The sequence below is a fragment of the Tachyglossus aculeatus genome, chromosome X2 (genome assembly GCF_015852505.1).
Source record: "Tachyglossus aculeatus isolate mTacAcu1 chromosome X2, mTacAcu1.pri, whole genome shotgun sequence".
NCBI lineage: Eukaryota > Metazoa > Chordata > Mammalia > Monotremata > Tachyglossidae > Tachyglossus > Tachyglossus aculeatus.
The window spans coordinates 11272858-11292551 of NC_052100.1; the positions used below are offsets into that span (position 1 = coordinate 11272858).

The following is a 19694-nucleotide window of genomic DNA, read 5'->3' on the forward strand; positions in this document are numbered from 1 at the left end:
TGGCGAGCTGCCTGATGCTCATGCAATACTAGCTGTAGCCGCTGAGTAGATCCTTAGATTCAACACTGCTCGCTCTCGCTCCTCACCGCATCCCCCGTTTTCAGTTGCTTCTGCAAACACACGTGGAGTAGAAACAAGGGGCCATTGTCTACTGCTGGATGCCATACCTGGTTGAAACAGGAGCAGATTTTTAAGCTTCCTGTCTTCGCATAACTAGGTTTAGTCTCAGACACCGGAATGCAACCAGTGTGGCCTAGCGGAAAGAGCCCGGTTCCTGGAAGTCAGGAGGACCTGGGTTCTAATCCCGGCTCCTCCAGGTGTCTGCTGTGTGACCTTGGGCAAGTCACTTTGCTTCTCTGGGCCTCAATTCCCTCATCTGTAAAGCAGGGATTAAGACCGTGAGCTCATTGGCCCCACAGCGTCAACTACCTGGATGACTCCCATATCTACCTCTTCCGCCCTGACCTTTCTCCTCCCTTCAGGACATCGCTACTCCACAAACTAAACATGTCCCAAAATGAACTTATTTCCTCCCAAACCCTCTCCTACCCTGACTTTCCCATCACCACTGATCATTCCACCATCTCTTCTACCTCACAAGCTCATGAACTTGGCAATCTCTTTGACTCACCTCTCTCACTGAACCAGCATCATCATCAATCGTATTTATTGAGCATCGTCAGTCACCAATTCCTGTCATCTCTTTCTTCCCAACTACTCCCTTCTTCATCATCCTTGCACTTGGATTTGCACCCTTTGTTCACCCCCATGGGATTTTTATATGTATCTGTAATTTATTTATATTGTCTGTCTCCCCCTCTAGACTGTATGTTCACTGTGGGATGTCTACCGACTCTTGTTACCGACTCTCTCCCAAGCACTTAGTCCAGAGCTCTGCACACGGTAAGGGCTCAATGAATAAGACTGATTGAAATATGCCACGGTTGCAGGCTGCTGGAACAGGGGGGTCTGTGGTGTTCTAAACAGAGACAGGAAAGATAGTAGATTTAATGGGGAAGGTGAGAAGTTCAGTTTCAGAAATGTCAAGTTGAGATGCCAGCAGGGGCATCTGCCAGCGAAGAGAGGTTCTGGAGGCAAGAGGAAATGTGAGATTGTATAGCAGAAGAGAGATGGGGGCTGGAGAGGTAGATTTGGGGAGTCATTTGTCTAGAGGGTGTAGCTGAAGCCAGAGGATCAGATGAGCTTTCTGGTGTTATTTTGTAATCACTTACTATGTACTAAGGCCTGGGGTAGATACAAGGCAATCAGATCAGACACAGTCCTTGCCCCCATACAGGGCTCTCAGAGCGAAGGGGGCCCAAAATGCCTTCCCTTAAGACACTGGAGGGGGAACGGTAGGGAAGTGGCTATTTTTTTCATTGTCTAGGAGTAAGAGGTGGAAACAGGAGGCAGGGAGCCCTGTGCTCATTCAAATCACTTTTCAGCTCCACAGCACTTAGACTACACAGTTATATACAGCACGGTAAGTGTTCAATCAATCAAACTGTATTTATTGAGCACTGTATGTAGAGCACTATACTAAGCGCTTGGGCGAAGACAACAGAATTGGTAGAAACGTTCCCTGCCCACCATTTAGAGACGACAGATATTATTATAAATACGTACATAAGTGCTGTGGGGCTGAGGGAGGGATGAATAAAAGGGGCAAACCCAAGTGCGAAGGTGACACAGAAGAGGGTGGGAGAAGATGAAAGAAGGGTTTAGCTGGGGAAGGCCTCTTGGTGATGTGTCTTCTATAAGGCTTTGAAGGTGGGGAGAGTAATTACCTTTCGGATATGAAGAAGGGGGGGCGTTCCAGGTCAGAGGCAGGACGTGGGCAAGAGGCCGGCGGCGAAATAGATGAGATTAAGGAACAATGATTAGGCTGGCATTAGAGGAGCAATAAAGTGCTGAATAAATATGATCGACTGGAGATGGGTTATTTGTGTGAACTAAGAAGCTGAATTCAGGCATATTCCACAATGCAGTGGGTTACGTTCCCGGGTAGTTAATTTAGGTTTCATTCCAGATTTGACCTGGACACGCTGGCAGAGCCAGACAAGTTATATCACATACCCCTCCCTGCTCCCGGATCCCCATCCCTTCCCATTCCTAGTGACTTTCCTGACCTCTTCCCCTCGCCCCCCACCCGCACAACTCCCTCCGTCTTACCCCAGCGGTAGCGAGGCCCGTCATCACAGAGACTGGCGACTGCACTGGTCCCAAGGAGCCGACAAGCCCAGAGCCATTCGCCGCAGCCCACAGAGACTCCGCCAGCCGGCGTGGGGGAGTGGGTGACCCAAAAGGGCGCTGAAGATCCCGAGGGACCTTGGGCACATCCGAGCAGGCCAGATGGGTCAGAGGAAAGTGACAGGAACAAGCCAAGCCACCTCCCCACCCTTTAGGGTAAGGAGTCAAGGCCAGTACCTGGGCCCTAGGGAGGACCCCGGTCCCCAGCAGTTGCCCACCCACCTTCGCATCGAACAGGATCTCCTTACCACTGGTTTTAAAGCACTCAATCACTTTGCCCCTCTTATTACAACCCACCTCGCTCCTCTAAGATCTCATCTAGCTTGCCAGCGACCCCTTGCCCACATCCTGCCTTTGGCCCGAAACTCCCTCCCCATTCGTAGCCCCTACCACTCTCCCCACATTCAAAACCCTCCTTAAAAAAAAAAAAAAAACCACACCTCCTCCAAGTGGCCTTCCCCACGTAAGCCCTAATTTTCCCTACTCCCTCTCTCTTCCGTGTCACCTGTGCCCATGGACCTGTACCACTGAAATGCTTGCTATTCACCTCCCTCACAGCACTTCTGTATATTTCCATAGTTTATTTTAATGTCCACCTCCCCCTCTGCACTGTAAACTTGTTGTGAGCAAGAAATGTGTCTGCTAATTTTCTTGTACTCTCCCAAGCACTTACTACAGTGCTCCGTGCTTAGTAAGCACTCAGTAAATACCGATCGCTAGATCTCGAGCAACTGACTCTCCTCCCTTCTGAAATTGAGATTAACCCGGCGCTCTCTGCTAAGCAACAAGACTAACAAATACTCTTTTAGCCTTGATTTACCAACATCGTTTCCTGCTGCACCTCTCTGGTGTGTTCCTTTCCATCCTGAAATCTGAATGGCACCCTTGGAGTGGAAAACCCCTCTAATTTAATGAATGGGGGGCTCACTGCAGCAGCCTAGTGAAAACAGAACAACCATAACGACCCATGAAGTTTATTTCAGTGGATCTCTCCCAAGGACACAGCACACTACGGACACACCACTGAATTTGCAAAGATTTGGTCTGAAGGGCGCCGATGGAGAATTTGCGCTTTCTTTTCCTTTGCAGGGGAAGGGATTCTGGTTTCCGACCCCCGCCTGATCCCAGCGGGGTGGACCTTGTAGACGGCGGGTTTCGTTCCTCCTCCTCCTCCTCCCTCTGGCTTTTTACTTCTTCCGCGAGACCCGATCCTCCCACAGCGCCTGGCTGATCTGATCGTCCGTGAGGATCACGGGCTTGTACTTCTCGTCGTACAGTCTCTCGTTCGCCTCGGCCCGCAGCTGCCGGGGGCTGATTTCCCTGAGGTGAGCGGGCAGATGCCGGAACTCCTCCTCGTTGATGTCGAAGTCCTTCATCTTGGCGTCCAGAGTCCACCAGCGGCCCAGAAAGCCCACGTCCAGAAGGCGGCCGGGGAACTCCAGCCACCTGGGTGCCAGGTGGTCACACTGGGCCTGGTAGAGTTGGGCCTCCCGGGCGAACGGGGCCTCGTACAGCAGGGAGCAGAAGACCAGGTTGAGGTAACGCCACTGGCCGCGGTTCCGCAGCCACAGCAGCCGCTGCACGTGGTCCTCGGCCGCCTTGTTGCGGGTCATCGGGGACAGCACGAGAAGGGTGCCCGACGCATCCAGCAGGGCCACCTCGAAGGACGATTCGCTGGGGGCCTGCAGGGAACAGAGGGCGGCGCCGCCCACCAGGGTGGCATACACCCCTGCCCGCCCGGGCCGCTCCCTCGCCGCCTTCGCCATGTCCCGACAGGCCTCGGCGTAGTCCAGCAGCAGGTCCCGGCACCACACACCTGCAAGGGACGGACAAGAGGAGACGCGCTCAGTCCCGCCGGCCCAAGGACCTGCGTTCCGATCATCATCATCATCATCAATCGTATTTATTGAGCGCTTACTATGTGCAGAGCGCTGCACTAAGCGCTTGGGAAGTACAAATTGGCAACATATAGAGACAGTCCCTACCCAACAGTGGGCTCACAGTCTAAAAGGGGGAGACAGAGAACAAAACCAAACATACTAACAAAATAAAATAAATAGAATAGATATGTACAAATAAATTAAATAAATAAATAGAGTTAAAAAAATCTGTACAAACATATATACATATATACAGGTGCTGTGGGGAAGGGAGGGAGGTAAGATGGGGGGATGGAGAGGGGGACGAAGGGGAGAGGAAGGAAGGGGCTCAGTCTGGGAAGGCCTCCTGGAGGAGGTGAGCTCTCAGCAGGGCCTTGAAGGGAGGAAGAGAGCTGCTAGGTGACCTTGGCCAAGTCACTTCACCGCGCTGGCCCTCGCTTTCCTCATCGGGGAACCCCACGTGGGCCAGATGAGGAACCCCACGTGGGCCAGGGCCTGGGGCCAACCGGATAATAATAATCAGTGTGGCAACCGTTAAGCGTTTACTACGTGCCCCTGGCCCCTGTGCCAACCAAATCGTCAGGTTAAGTCTCCCCCTTTTAGACTGTGAGCCCACTGTGGGGTAGGGACCGTCTCTATATTTTGCCAACTTGTACTTCCCAAGCGCTTAGTCCAGTGCTCTGCACACAGTAAGCGCTCAATAAATACGACTGACTGAGTAAATAAGGGTGGCATTTATTAAGCGCTTACTCTGTGCGAAGCACTGGGGGCCTACAAGGTGATCAGGTTGTCCCATGTGGGGCTCACAACCGTCACCCCTATTTTCCAGATGAGGCGACTGAGGCGCAGAGAAGTGACTTGCCCAAGGTCACGCGGCAGACGGGGGGGAGGAGCCGGGATTAGAACCCACGACCTCTGACTCCCAGCCCCGGTCCCTGCCCCGCACGGGGCCGTTTTCCAGACGAGAGAACTGAGGCCCAGTGAAGTGAGCTGGGCTCTCCCCCCCCCCCCCCCCCGCGCTTAGTACAGTGCTTAGTAAGCGCTCAACAAGTAACACGCAAAAAGCATCCCGCCACTCACCCACCCGGCTGCCTCTGAGGCGTCCCCACCAGCTCCGTTTGGCCACCAGCTCGGCTTTCCCGCTGGCCCAAGCCCTCCTCCACAGCACCGTGGCCGCCATGTCTGTCTACACCACAGACACGCTTTTCCCTCGGAAGGGAATAAGCCGCGCACCGGCGTTGGGCGATACCATTCGTGGTCGAGCCGGGGGGGGGGAGAGGGCGCGTCCCTCCGCCTGAGCTCATCCCTCCGCCTGGGATCATCCCACCGGGATTGCCGGGAGGAATTCCAAGAGTCGCTGGAGAGCACTTGGTTGGGCCCCATCCGAAAGAGGCTGGTGGAGAGAAGATGGATTTTCAAACGGTTCCTCCCGTCCCCCCGAGCGGCCAAGTGGGCTTGGCCCGGATTGGGGCCGCGCGGGAAAGGGGGGGGGCGGGGGGCAGGCCGCCCGATGAGTGACGCGGCAAGTGGGTGTGTGAGGTACGGTGAGTCCCCCCCCCCCCCCCGGGGTCATTCACTCAATCGTATTTATTGAGCGCTTACTGTGTGCAGAGCACTGGGAAGTCCAAGTTGGCAACATCTAGAGACGGTCCCCTACTCAACAGCAACCTTACAGTCTAGAAGTCGCCACAGTGGGCCAACAGGCTGCGTTTAGTCGGGGGGAGGCCTTCCCCTGAAGCCTGGTTTGTTCTCTCCACAGACAGATCCCCCGGAGATGCTGTGAGCCCCGACCATGGCTGCGACCAACGAGCTAAAGTTTCACGGTGAGCGGGCGACTCTGGTACCGAATCACTTACCCGCCCCCCCGCCGCCGCCTCTTTGCGCACTCCCTCACTGCTCCAAGTGTACTTTTCCTGGGTGGGGCCGGCAGCCCGTTGACTCTCCCACAGCCCAACAGCCTGCCTTGCCTCCCTCTAACTGTGGGAGCACCTCAACGCACAGTTTGGGGGCTCCTTCAATCCTGCGTCTATACCTTCTCCCTTCGAGAAGTCATTCGCTTCCATGGCTTCGACTACCCCCACGCTAATTTAATCTTTTATCCTATCCCGCCTTGATTACTGTATCAGCCTCCTTGCTGACCTCCAGTCTATACTTCACTCTGCTGCCCGGATCACTTTTCTGCAAAAACATTCAGGACATGTTACCTCCCCCGCCCCCCAAGAACCTCCAGTGATTGCCCATCCACCTCCGCATCAAACAGAAATTCCTCACCACAGACTTCAGAGCACTCCATCATCTGGCCCCCTCCTACCTTACTTCACTACTTTCCTACTCTGATGCCAACCTACGCACTGTACCTCGATCCCGTCTATCTCTCATCCATGTCCTGTCTTTGGCCTGGAATGCCCTCCCTCTTCATATCTGACAGTTACTCTCCTCCCCTTGACAGCCTTACGGAAGGCACACCTCCTCCAAGAAGCGTTCCCTGACTAGACCCTCCTTTCCTTTTCCCCCACTCCCTTCAGCATCGCCCTGACTAGCTCCCTTTATTCATCCCCCTTCTCAGCCCCGCAGCATTTATCATCTCCCCCTCTAGACTGTGAGCTCGTTTTGGGCAGGAATGTGTAGTCTCCCAAGCTCACAGTACAGTGCTTTGCACACAGTTAAGCGCTCAATAAATACAATTGAATGAATCTACATAGCTGTAATTTATTTGTTTATATTAACGTCAGTCTCCCCTTTTAGACTGTAAGCTCGTTGTGGGCACAGAATGTGTTTATTGTTATAGTGTACTCACCCAAGCATTTAGTGCAGTGCTCTGCACACAGTAAGCACTCAATAAATACAGTTGAGTTGAATTGAGGTGATGCTGGGATTGGCCACATTTCTGATGCCGTGAAATAGGAAAATGGGTTAATGCTGAGGAGAGCGAGCTCAAACATGGCTTGCCTACCCTAATGGCCTAGAGGTGTCTTGGAGCTCAGAGGGAAGCAGGGGGAAACTCACATCTCTGTCCACCTTTTCCAACTCTTCACCTCCCACCTGAAGCTCCCAGCGCCCCCGCTGCCTCTCTACCCTAAGCCCTTGATCATCATCAATCGTATTTATTGAGCGCTTACTATGTGCAGAGCACTGTACTAAGCGCTTGGGAAGTACAAATTGGCAACATATAGAGACAATCAGATGTGAACTCTCCATACTCCATTTGCTGCCTCCTTGTCATTCTTCTGCTTTGAGGCTGTTTCTCAAGAGGAAGTCTCCCACCTGTTCTCATTCATTCATATTGAGCACTTACTGTGGGCAGAGCACTGTACTAAGCACTTGGAAAGTACAATTCGGCAACAGATAGAAACAGTCCCTACCCAACAAAGGGGTCACAGTCAACAAAACAAGTAGACAGGCATCAATAGCATCAAAATCCTCTAAATCTACTCCCCCCATCTTCTAAAATCACTTGCTACTTCACTTCACCTACCTCACTGCCATTTTCAGCCTCTCATTCTCCGCTGCCTCCTGCCCTTCTGCCCATCAAACACGCTCCAATTTCCGTACTTTGTCCAGAGAAACCATTCTCTGGATCCCACTCCATATTACAGCTATGGCTCTATCACCTTGCTTCCTTTCCCATCCAGACTTTGAAAATGGGCCCTATATACCTGCTGCCTTCATTTCCTCTCCACCACTTCTTTCTTCAATCTACTGTAGTCAGGCTTTTGCCCTTTTACTCCACTGAGACTGCCCTCTCTAAGGACACCAATGACCTTGTAGTCAAATACAAAGCATCCCCTACTCTTACAAGCAGGATTTGGCGAAAGATTGAATGTGAGCTCAGAGTAACACTGATTTTGTCAGGATTCTGGAGCTCACATTCGGTCTATCACTAAATCCTGCTTGTTCTTCCTACATAAAATTTTTCAGGTCCTCCCCTACCTCCCAACCCAAACAGCTGCCACCCTGCTCCAAGCTCTAGTCATATCACACTTAGGCTATTGCATCAACTTCCTCTCTTGTACTTCCCAAGCGCTTAGTACAGTGCTCTGCACACCGTAAGCGCTCAATAAATACGATTGATTGATTGATTGTCTCCCTGCCTCTAGTCTCTCTCCACTCCAGTCTACACTGCACTGATCATCTTCTTGAAGCAACGCTCAACCCACATCTCTCCTCTTTCTTCTCCCCTCTCCCTTCCCCCCCAAATGCTCCACTGGCTTCTCTCTCTGCATCAAACAAAAACTCACACTTGGCTTTAAGGTTCTCAACCATCTTGCCTAATCGTACATATCTGCTCTCTTCGCCCACTACTCTCCAGACCATTCTCTTTGCTCCTCTCAAGCTCAGCGTCTTACTGTACCTGGCTCTGTCCCCTCACCCACGCAGTTCCCCTGACCTGGAACTTTCTCCCTAATATGACACGTTGACAATGCTCCCCACATTCAAAACCCTCCTAAAATCTCACCTCCAAGAAGCCTTCCCTTCTTAGTTCCCAGCACCCCAAGTTGTACAAACACACCATCCATCTCCAGCACTTTTTCACTTCTTCATACTCCTTCTGAACACTTTCATGATATGCTATTCAATTGCACTTCAATTAGTTACTCAGATGACTTCTATTTGTCGATATTTTTATGTCTGTCTCCTCCATTAGTGTAAATTCCTTGTAGACAGGGAAAGTGTTACCTCTTTTTGAACTTTCTCTGGGTTTAGTTTTGTGCACTGCAAGCAGTAGGTGCTCAGAAAATACTACCACTACCACCACCACTACTACTCCCTCAATGCCGGGGACCCGAATCTCTCCAAACCCTCAGAACCGTAGCATATTTTGTCTTCAGAATTCGATGAGGCTGCTGACTTATTGGCTGTGACTCCTAACGCCGCCGCCACCACCAGCATCAGCAGGCAGCCGAAACACGTAACTCTCACGGTGGGCACCAGCAGTGAGGATGATGAGGGCGAAGAGCCAGGAGAAGAGAGTGATAATATCCAGGTGAGTTTCCCTCAGATTCCAGGTTGCGAAGTGGATCGGTGACTCACCGGAACTCGGAATAATGGCCGGATCGGGCTCCGGGACATTTTGAGGGGGACGGTAGACACGTTATCGGTCCCTCTGAGGAATGGCCAAGCCAGTCAGTTTGGAGTTGGGAAAGCCCCTTGCACAGGTCGTGACCAGCCTGTGTTCGTTTTCTGCAGTTGCTGCGGGGAGAGAAGGAACCGCCTAGCTTCTGGACATTCGGCTACTACCAGAGTTTCTTTGATGTCGACACCTACCAGGTAAGGGCATCTTCTTGCAAGGTAGATTGTGGAGGGGGTGCGGGGAGGGCGGGACTAAGTCGAGATGCCCTTTGTTTCGGTTGCCCCGAGACTCTCCAGAGCCAACGTCACGAGGCCTTGATGGTTGGGCTTCAATTTTGAAGAATGATTTGGAATTCGCCACAGTCACTAGATTTCACTCGTGAAACCAAACTTGCTGTTAAAAGTGCCCAGTGGCTCCTCTTCCTCTGAGCCAGGGGCAGTCAAGGAAGTCCGGCAACAGAGCACACCCTGGGGTTCCCTTCTTTCAGGTTCTGGACAGGATCAAGGGCTCACTGCTGCCCCTGCCCAGCAGGAACTTTGTGAAGTACTATCTCCGGGATCATCCTGACCTGTATGGTGAGCATGGTCCATCTGTCCTCCCTCCCTTCCTGGGCCTGTAGCAGGATTTGGAGCGGGGCTGGCACCAGAGGGCGAGGGCCAGTTGCAGTTTCAGCCACCCTGGGGAGAGGCAGAGGAGAAAAGGAGGCAGGTTTCCGGAAGGGCCAGAGGGACAGTTCCATTCCAGGGTCTTAACTTCCCATTTCTTGCTTTGGGAAGCCAGTGAGGTCAGAGGTGAGCCAGTCGCTGGTTTAGGATTAGCGTCAGCAGCCGCTCTTCCCCACCTGGAGGATTGCGGTCCGAGTCACCGTGCATCTGCCGTCTTTGCCGGCCCAGCTTGGCAGATTTCCCCCATCTCCCGGGCCTTCGGAGAGCGCCCTTCTCCCAAGCTGTGCCACAGCTCTGCCTTTTCCTCCCCAGGGCCTTTCTGGATCTGTGCCACCCTGGCCTTCCTGCTCGCCATCACCAGCAACCTGGCGATTGTGATGCAGAAGAGGGAGGACCCCACCTTTCATTACAGCCCTCAGTTCCACAAAGGTGAGAGCCCAGCTCTGCAGCGAACCCAAGGTGCCGCCGTCTCAGGTGGACATAGCTGCGGTGGGGCTGAACGGACTCATCGGGGTGCTCAGTGGCAACCAGTCCCCGAGATGGGGCTCCTGGGCTCGGCTTGGGAACCCTCTCTCCCCCGACACCCCGATTTCTTCAGGATAGCAGTGGGTAGAGTTGCGATTGATTGCTGATGATGGAAACTCGCTTCTCTCCCCCAGTGACCATCGCAGGCATCTTGATCTACTGCTATGCGTGGCTGGTCCCCCTGGGCCTCTGGTGTTTTCTGAAGTGGAGGAAGGGGGTCAGTGAAAGCGTCGACTCCTACACCTTCCTGGAGACTGTGTGCGTCTATGGCTACTCCCTCTTTGTCTACATTCCCACTGTGGTGAGTGGTGGGGGGCTCTGTCTGCCCAGGGATCTCCCATTATGAGGAGTGGAGCTGACTGGCAGGAAGGCCTGCCTCTTCCTGCCCTGTTTGGTCGCTTCTACCCCCAGGACTTTATTTTAACAAACTCCCTGAGGGCGGGGATCATTTCTCACTCCATTTCTCACTCCATTCTCCTCTCCCAAGCACTTAGTACAGGGCTCTGCCCACCCTAAGCGCTCAAGTAACACTGATAGACTGATAAAATAAACTAGGTATTGGTAGCAGTAGTAGGGAGAAGCCTCTCATTCGTTCATTCAGTCGTATTTATTGAGCGCTTACTGTGTGCAGAGCACTGTACTAAGCGCTTGGGAAGTATAAGTCGGCAACATAGAGACTCGACCTAGCAAGACCATGTAATCCAATGCGTCAACCCAGTATCCACCTCGCATCAATCGGCAGTGTTTATCGAGCGCTTGCTGTTTGGGGAGCGCCGGGCCGAGCGCTTGGGAGAGTAGTCGACTAAGGGGACCCGATCCCTGCCCTCGGGGAGCATGCAGAGGAAGAGGCACAAGCAAATAGGTTAGCTTGAGAGGAACGAAGATTGTGAGCATGGATGAGAGAGAGAGCTAAGTGCCTTAAAGCCAAGCCTCTGATACTTTGGTATTTAGACACATCCTCAGCACATGTATGCACATATAATCATTGTTGACTCAATTATTCTTAGGAAAATATCTTTCAATATTTTTGTCGTCCCCACCCCCCACCCCCCCGCCCTTAGAGTGTAAGTAGGCTCCTCGTGGGCCGAAAACGTGTCTTGTGGCCCTCTTGTCTGTGCCCAAGCGCTTAGTAGGGTGCAGTGCACCCTCAACGAAAACCATGCTAATTCTGAAAGGTAAGGGGGCAGCCCTGGGGCGGTGGGATATGGAGCAGTGAAGCTTGGGTGGACAGTGAGTCGTGAACCGTAGGTGGCGGGGGCGGGGGGGACAGAGCTCCCGGGGCAGGGGTTCGGGATGTGGGGACCAACCGTCTCCGTCTGTCCGGGCAGGTCCTGTGGATGATCCCCGTGGTGTGGCTGCAGTGGCTCCTGGTCGCCCTGGTCCTGGTTCCCTCAGGCTCCATGCTCGTGTTCACTTTCTGGCCCCTTGTCCGCTCTGACACCAAGATGGCAGCCACCGCACTACTGACAGGCATGATTGCCCTCCACGTCCTCCTGGCTATTGCTTGTAAGGTAGGAACAGCTTCTTCCCGAGTCTCTCGCCCTAGGGATGCATCGCTGCCTCGGGTCAGGCAGGAGCCCCAGAAAGTTGACACTGGCCTGAATGCGGCCACTGACTGATTCTCTCTCCAGTTATATTTTTTTCAGACCCTGCCCCACCTCAGCCCGGGGTCTCTCTCCTCGTCCACTCCATCCCCGTTGCTGAAGACCTCTTTGCCTACCCCCTCAGGGACATTACACCCTTAGAGGAGCAGATTGGCTGGTGAGTAAGGAATCTTCCCCCTTCCCAGAGCTGGGAAGCTCTGGTGATTGAGTCCACACTTCTTCCCCAGGAAATTGGCCTATAGCAGCAAGGATCTGAGAAATTTTTGTCAGTGAACAGCTTGCCTGCTGGAGTTTTTCCCTTGCTGTTCCAACAGCCCTGGGCTCGGGCTAGGTTCCCCTTGCCCCCTCTAGATCCACTCCAGAGGTAGTTATTGGGAGACTGGCACAGTTCCACTTTTACGTGGTTTTCTTTCTTTCTTTCTCTGCCTCCAGGTTTCGATTCAGCACTTCAGCAATTAGCTGTCCAACACTCCTTTCTCTCTGAGGACCCGGTTTCTCTCTAAGGGGCAGTCCGGGCTGAGTTCCAATTTTGGAGGGAGCCAGCCTGCCCGGCTCTCATGACAGCTTTGGCCTCTGATCCCCCCAGTTCTAGCACCCCTAATCTGACTCTCCATGCCAGGGGCAGGAGAGGGAGTGGGGTCTCGCGGGGCTGGACGGTGTCAACTTTCCCGGCTTCAAGATTTTGGTCTGTGTCGAATCAAAATTTGACGTCTCATAGGCGCGAGTGATTTTGAGTGGTTTTATAAAATGGGAGTTTATCCAACCCCTGAGTGTTTTCATTTACCGGGGCAAAAGAGCCAGAGCCTCCTGCCCAGTGGGACATGTGAGACTCCTGCGGGAAAGGGGAACTGCATAAAAGACGGGGGGCTTCTGGCGTGGCCCTCTGGGGCAGCCTTCTTCGAGCAGGGAGAGGCCGGCCTGTGTGAGCCCAGGGAGGGAGGGAGACAGACGGTAACGCCCAACAATAGAGCATCAAAGACTGATTGCGGAGCGCAGCCAGCAGTGGCACTCCCAGGTCTCGGGCACCGGGATGCAAGTGACACCGGGCCTGACGGCGCCAGGGAACAGTTTGGGGAAGCCCAAACCTAGAAACCCTCCTCTGGGAAGATCCTGACCCTCCCCCTGCCTCCGGGATTTTTTCGTACTCCCCGACCGGATCCCCTGAACACAGCTCAGGCCTGAGCCCTGCAACCTGGAAGTTGGAAGCTTAATAATAACGGTACTTGTTAAGCACTCACTAGGCACTGTTTTAAGCCCCGGCGTAGATACAAGGTGGACACAGTCTCTGTCCCACCTGGGGTTCAGTCTTAATTCCCAAATTACAGATGAGAGAACTGAGGCCCAGAGAAGTGAGGTGACTTGCCCAAGGTCACACAGCAGACAAGTGGCAGAATTAGAACCCAGGTCCCTCTGACGCCCAGGCCTGTGCTGTTTCCACTAAGCCGGGCTGCTTTGCTAGAAAAATACTTGGACCCTTAGGCCTCTGGTATGTCCACACCAGACAGGGGCCGATGAGTTGAACGCCAAACTGCCCGGTGTGAAATCAGCCAAATGGCCACCCTACCTCCATCTCCCAAGGACAACTTCAAGACGCCGGAAGGCCCATGGCCCGCTCCTCCCGCTTTCAATCCTTCCTCGCCGCATCCTCTCTCGCTTCTGTAGGCTGAAACACCACTGAACAGAAAAGCAGTACTGGATAAAATTGATTTATTCTTACATATTGAAATGGGGGGGGGGGAGGGAGAGCAGGAAAATGAAAAGTCGGGGTGGGGGGGAGGGAGAGATATCTCAAAGCCTCCTCCTGTGCTTGAGAATAGCAAGACTCCTGGAGCACACTGTGGGGCAAGGCCAAACTCATGCTTCCACCCCCCCAACCAGGCTAGTGCAGGAGCCCCCACGGGGCCTGAAGGTTGGAGGGTTGAAGAAAACTGCTTGTGATGCAACACTCATTTCATCTTTTATTTTTTCCTCGGGGTGGGGGTGGGGGGCGGGGGGGGGGGAGGGAGAAGATGTCCCTGCAAAATCCTTTCCCAAAACACCCTTTTATGGCCTTTTCGGGAAGGGGGGAAAACAAAATTACACGCTATAAATGGTTAGCGAGTACACTAATAAACAGTGAATACACAGTCCTAATGTTAACTACCAAGAGAAACATTTTCTTCCATAACAGATACTCCAATTTCAGGGTTTTTTTTTGCCAGAACTATCTGAACTACAATAGCCCCAGAAGCTGTCGGTTGCTGAGTTGGCCCAGGTGGTGGATAGGTACTGGCTGAAAGTCTAAAGCCACCCCTACAGCTCACGGTGGGAGGACCAGGAGTTCAATTGGAGCCAGGAGGCAACAGCCACTTGCTTTGAGATCACGTTTTGGTTTCTTTTTCCCATTTTAAAAGAGGGTGGGCGGGGGGAGGGGGCAGTGAGAAGGAAAACCGGACACGGGCGCCTGGGCCACGGGGTGACGGGACAGCAGCAAGGTATGGTTTTGACAGGTTCCTCATGCCAGCTGGGGAAGACGTTTCAGTCTCTGGCAGCCACTTCGTGTTTTGTACATTCAAGTCTAAAAGTCTGAGGTGAACCCTCTGGGGCCGGGGACCCGGGTTCCCCCGGTGCTAAATGCCGAGGGTTTGTTTTTACTACAGCAACGCGGGTCGACTGCCCTTGGGGGATGAAAGAGCCCACCAAAGTCCAGAGGCTGCTGTAGTTCCAGGTGTTAAAAGCTATAACGGAGTTCAAAAGATAACCCTGCTGTGGAGAGAGACCAGGCCCCTCCTCTCAAGCCCACACCGACTCCTGTCCACTTACTTGCAGAGAGGGAGAGACAGAGGTGGCTTGGGGGCTGTCCTGAGCCCGCTGGAGCCTATGAATTGACACTGATTATGTTCGTTAACGAGAGAGAGAGAGGAAAAAAAAAAAACGCAGCACGTCACACTGATCCTGACCAAAGGAACGAAAAGTCAACTAAGAGTCCTCCAAGTCACCAGCTCTCTGCCAGATCTGGCTCCCCACTCCACCCTTTCGGTGCGGAGTTCCCGGTTTGCTACAGAGTGGCCTCTGCTAGGTCAGTGGAGACTTCCCGTCAAAGCAACGCTGGTCGCTCCGATTCAATCGCGTGTTGAATACTCTGCTACTCTACGCCTGCCCGCTGCCACCTGCGGGTCCGTTCGCCAGCCCCCCCCACCCCCCCCCACCAACCCATTAATCTGTTATGGAAGATTCCAAACTGAGGACTCCAAACTGATCTGATGAGCCCTCTTGTAAAATACAGCTCAGCTGGGGGACCCGGAGGGGGCTGAGATGCTGAAACTCCATTTCATAAAAAAATCGTACAAGTCCAATATCAAAGAGAATGGTTGACTCGATGCTTTCCTTGGCTATTGTACATCGGTAAAAATCTCCCTCTTGGCCGCCTGCGGGCAGGGAGGCAGCCGAGGGGGAGTTCAGACAGTTTTCTCATTGAGGTGTGGAGAAGGGGGGAGGGAAGTCTTCATTTGGTTTCCTGGCGCTGTCAGTTCAGATTAGAGGTGACGGACTCTTAGCTCCCGTAATGCATTGTGTTGGTGGTGATGGACATGGGCGAGGCCATGGAGATGGCGGGACCCCCCATGGTGAACTGGCTGTTGACTGGGTAGTGAGTGCTGGAGCCGCCTCCACTCTGGCCACTAGATGAGCCTGGACAGGAGAGAAGAGGAGGGCCGGGTTACCGCCTCACCCTTGCCCCAAAGCCTGCCTGCTCCCCGTCCCCCTCCAGCCACCTCGCCCCCCGCCCCAGGGGATGTGCAGCACACCCCGGGGCCAGTCGGTTCGGTTCCAAATGCGATTCCCATTTTCCCAAAGCGGGCACGACAACCCAACGTAGGTGACGCGGCCCCGGCTCGGGGCGAAGCTCGCTGCCTGATGGCCCGGAGGCCCGACCGCGACGCCACCACGGTCGTCCTGCCGGCCGGCCGCCCACCCTCCGATCCTGCCTCCTAGCATCGCTTCCTCCTCCCAGTGGGGAGGTCTGGGGGAAGGCAGGACGGGACCGCGGGCACCCAGAAGGTGCCTGGGACAGGCCGGCGACCAGACCAGACCGCCCCAGGAGACTCCCCACGAGGGGGACCAGCCGGAACTGCTCTCAGAGGTGGGCGAGGGGCAGCTGCGGGGCACCGTTAGCTCGGGGAGGACGGGCTCCGGTCTGCTGCACCGCTCTCTCTCGCTGAGAGAAGCTGTGAGGAGAGATCTTGGAGACTGGGGGCGGGGGTCGTGTGTGTGTGCGTGTGTGTGTGTGACCGGGAACCCCCGGCTCGCAAGTCCGGGACTACCTCCACCGCCGCCCCCCCCCGATCCGGTCTCAGAGCAAGGGCACCGAGGACAGAGCGATAGAGGGAAAGGGCTGGCCCACGGGTCTGCCCGCGAAGACAGAGCTAAGCATTGACTGGCTAAGGACACAGAGCAGAGCCCCTGCCGAGGCCACGGACACACACGCACACACTCACGTGCGCGCACGCACGTACGCACACTCGCTGCCTCAGCCGCTGACACTTTACCTTGGACAATCCCTGTGCTCATAATGGATCCCATCCTGGAGTGGGTGTGATTGACAATCCCAGTGTTGGCTGCGCGGGGAGAAGGAAAGGGAAATGCTTTAACAGCACCTGCTGCCGTCGCCGCCCCACCTGGCCTGACCCGGCCAGAGCTCCTGGTGGGGGGGTGAGAGGGGGAAGGGAGAGCCAAGTGGGAATGCCACCACTCCTCACTCGGACCCTTCGTTCGGGTTCCCTGACTCTGGCCTGCGGGGTTCCCCACCCGGCTCCGCCCCGCTCTCCCCCGCCCCGTCCCCCCCGCGACCCCACGAGGGGCTCCCGTTGGCCTCGACACACGGAGGCCGGGCGGTCAACCGCCAGAGGTGTGGCTCGGTTGCCGGACGGGGCCGCGGGCGCGCCGGCCGGCAGAGGACTTCGCCCCGGGGGGGGGCCGAGCTCTGCGCTTGCGGGCCCCTAGGCTTGCGTGCGAAAGGCGAGCCCGGGAAGTCAGCGCTGGAGTGGGATTATGCCTGCAAGGGACCCCCTGCCCACAGCCGCGCCTGTCTCCACTCCAGGCCGAGGAGAGTGTTTGTTACACACACACACACGCACACTCTGCTCAGGCTAGTCTACGAAGGAGACAAAGAAGCTGGTGACAACGCAGGAGATGGCAGAGCAGAGAGCTGCGGGTGCCGGGGCCCAGAGGGCAATCCGCAGAGGAAGAGGAGATGCGGGCGACAGGCTCCCCTACCCCCCTTCCCCGAGACCTAGCTCCTACTGAGGTTACGCCCTTGGGGGCCTGCTCTGACCCTCCTCCTCCCGGCCCGAGCCCCGGACCCATATCCGGGCACCCTGCCCTGGGGTCCCCCTCCTTAACCCCATCACTCACCTAAAGGAATAAGGTTGTTGTGGCTGACACTGGATCCACCAGCGATAACACTGCTGAGGTCATAGGCTGTTGGCATCCCTGCACCCAGGAGAGAGAAAGGGGGGAGAGAGAGGGAGAGGACCCAGTAAGTCGCAACAGGAACATACAGCAAAGCAGGGGCGGGGACAAAGGCAGCACGTTGCTCCTCAGCGCCATTGTGGGGAGAGAGAGGAGCGAGCTCGAGAAGGGAAGTCAAGCCTCGGACAGGATCTCTACTCGGGCCGGTGGTAAACCGGGGAGGGCTCTATTTGGCGGCTCCCAGGGCTCAGCCTCTTTTTGGGAAGCCCCCCACTGAGCCAACTCCACCTTCAGGGTTGTCCAAGCCACATCCCCACGGGGCTCAAAGAGTTCCCGCAACTATCTGGAACCTACAGCCGAGAGCCGGATCCTGGGAGCGTTCACGTGCTCGGGCCCCGCTCTCCCTTCCTTCCACTCTCTAGTCCCCACAGCCAAGGGTCTCCCAACAGCCAGCCCCACAAGAGAAATGCCCAAAGATAGGAGACAGGAGCCTCCTTTGGCACAGGTCCTTGGGCCCCATGAGCCAAGGTCAGGGAGCGGCATTCGAAGGTGGGGTCCGGACAGCCCCAGCAGAAGAAAGGAAGCTGGGGCGGGAATCGGTCGCAGCGGGCCCGTCCCGCCGTATTTCCCTCAAGATAACCCGTTCCCAGCAGCAGCTGCAGCTTCTGCTGCCCCAGAGGTGGGCGAAGGCAGGGGACCTCCCCGCCCCACCACGCCTCAAGGATCGGAACCACGGCTCCTAAAGAGCCAGGCCAGTTGGCACCCCCCGTCCTGTTGCCCCAGGGTGCTGCTGACATCATTCTCTTGGGCACCCACCACGTGTCTTGGCCTGACGGGCGACCAAGGGGAGATGCCTGGCTCTGGGTTCCCATGACATCCCCTGCCGTTTATGGTGACAAAGGAGATCAGTTGATGGAGCCCAGCGGTGGGTTTATACTTCAAACGGCCCCAGCGAGCTTTGGGAGGAGGGGGACGTGTGAGAGGGCACGTCAAGTCGCCCACCAGCCTGGCCCGGGAGTGTCAAGAGGAAGAGGAGGGTACTGTACCGGCCACGGCCATCCCGGTGCTCATGCTGTAGGCGCCACCCGTATTCCACATGTTCTCCGAGGGAGATGTGTAGTGGGAGCCGGGTGGAGGCGAAGGAGTCGTACCTGTGTATCTAAAACAGAGACAACTGGTTCTCAGTGGTCGAGACGGGGACGGGCACATGGGGTCTCGGGGAGAGGGAGCCAAGGCTGGCAAAGGCAGCGGAGATTGAGCCGGCTCAGACGGGAGCTGGCAGTCCAGGGCCTGGGGAGGCCAGTAGATGCCGAAGTCCTGTTTAGGAGCGGGCAGGTCCTGAATCATTGGAACTGGAGTGGGGCAGGGCCGGGAGGGAGCAGGGACCTACCTAAAAAAGGGATTTTTCAGGTCCAGGAGATTACTGGACTTGGAACCCGTCTGATCCACTTGGGCCACAATACTGATGTCGTAACTCTGTCTGCAAGGAGAGAGAAAGAGAGAGGAGAGGTCAGAGCAGGCCTTGAGGTTTGGGGGGAGCGCCTCCTTCGGGATTTTAAGCCACCCAAGGCCAGTGTGCCTTCAGAAGGGAGAGCAGGGCCGGGGGACTGGGGGCACTGGAGAACCTCTTAGCCAACTCCATCCCATCAGCTGGCTGGGCACCCCTACCCTCTGCTCCGTTTCTAGCTGCCCCACCACTGCTTGTATATATGTTTGTACATATTTATTACTCTATTTATTTTGCTTGTACATATCTATTCTATTTTATTTTACGGATGAGGTAACTGAGGCACAGAGAAGGGAAGGTACTTGCCCCAGGTCACACAGCAGACATATTTATTACTCTATTTATTTATTTTACTTGTCCATATCTATTCTATTTATCTTATTTTGTTAGTATGTTTGGTTTTGTTCTCTGTCTCCCCCTTCTAGAGCCCACTGTTGGGTAGGGACTGTCATTCTATGTTGCCAGCTCGTACTTCCCATGCGCTTAGTACAGTGCTCTGCACACAGTAAGCACTAAATACCACTGATTGATTGATTGATTGCTGCCACGCCAACTCGGGCTTGACGTGTAACACCCATCTTTCCCTCCGGACATAGCGCATAGAGTATGGGCCTGGGAGCCAGGTCATGAATTCTAATCCCAGCTCCACCACCTCTGCTGTGTGGCCTGGGGCAGGTCACTTAACTTCTCAGGGCCTCAGTTACCTCGTCTGTAATATGGGGATGAAGACCGTGAGCCCCGGGA

The 19694-nt window shown here is 55.0% G+C and overlaps 3 protein-coding genes across 5 annotated transcripts in view; 1 reads left to right on the forward strand and 2 right to left on the reverse strand.

Moving 5' to 3' along the window:
- Positions 1-3208: 3208 nt before the first annotated feature.
- Positions 3209-5310, reverse strand: TIMM29 (translocase of inner mitochondrial membrane 29). The gene is made up of 2 exons (XM_038770710.1): positions 5211-5310; positions 3209-4066 (listed from the first exon to the last, which is right to left on the reverse strand). Exons 1-2 carry the CDS (start codon positions 5308-5310, stop codon positions 3438-3440), a joined length of 729 nt encoding a protein of 242 aa, XP_038626638.1. The 3' UTR covers positions 3209-3437.
- Positions 5311-5625: 315 nt separating this feature from the next.
- On the forward strand, positions 5626-12758 carry YIPF2 (Yip1 domain family member 2). 3 transcript variants are annotated; one of them, XM_038771039.1, is made up of 10 exons: positions 5626-5669; positions 5890-5953; positions 8960-9114; positions 9318-9398; positions 9689-9776; positions 10179-10295; positions 10526-10692; positions 11720-11902; positions 12038-12152; positions 12428-12758. In XM_038771039.1, exons 2-9 carry the CDS (start codon positions 5923-5925, stop codon positions 12134-12136), a joined length of 921 nt encoding a protein of 306 aa, XP_038626967.1. In that variant the 5' UTR covers positions 5626-5669; positions 5890-5922; the 3' UTR covers positions 12137-12152; positions 12428-12758. The 3 variants fall into 3 exon arrangements, with proteins under 3 accessions (XP_038626967.1, XP_038626968.1, XP_038626966.1); XM_038771038.1 differs by having other exon boundaries at positions 5627-5669; positions 12023-12152; XM_038771040.1 differs by lacking the exon at positions 12038-12152.
- A 1237-nt stretch (positions 12759-13995) lies between these two features.
- Positions 13996-19694, reverse strand: part of CARM1 (coactivator associated arginine methyltransferase 1) — a gene marked incomplete at its 5' end in the record, with an annotated part of 80530 nt that continues 74831 nt past the window's right edge. The window contains 5 exons of the mRNA XM_038770711.1: positions 13996-15664; positions 16522-16590; positions 17387-17464; positions 18490-18602; positions 18834-18923. Of these exons, the coding sequence (XP_038626639.1) occupies positions 15528-15664; positions 16522-16590; positions 17387-17464; positions 18490-18602; positions 18834-18923 (487 nt within the window). The remainder of the gene's footprint in view (positions 15665-16521; positions 16591-17386; positions 17465-18489; positions 18603-18833; positions 18924-19694) is intronic.

Excerpts from the sequence above, each read along its gene's own strand:
- TIMM29 (XM_038770710.1), bottom strand. The coding sequence starts at position 5,310 with ATGGCGGCCACGGTGCTGTGGAGGAGGGCTTGGGCCAGCGGGAAAGCC. Across the intron at positions 4,067-5,210 it reads CCTCAGAGGCAGCCGGGTGG|GTGTGTGGTGCCGGGACCTG; the intron begins GTGAGTGGCGGG and ends CGTCCCTTGCAG.
- YIPF2 (XM_038771038.1), top strand. The coding sequence starts at position 5,923 with ATGGCTGCGACCAACGAGCTAAAGTTTCACG. Across the intron at positions 9,115-9,317 it reads AAGAGAGTGATAATATCCAG|TTGCTGCGGGGAGAGAAGGA; the intron begins GTGAGTTTCCCT and ends CGTTTTCTGCAG. Across the intron at positions 9,399-9,688 it reads TTGATGTCGACACCTACCAG|GTTCTGGACAGGATCAAGGG; the intron begins GTAAGGGCATCT and ends CCCTTCTTTCAG.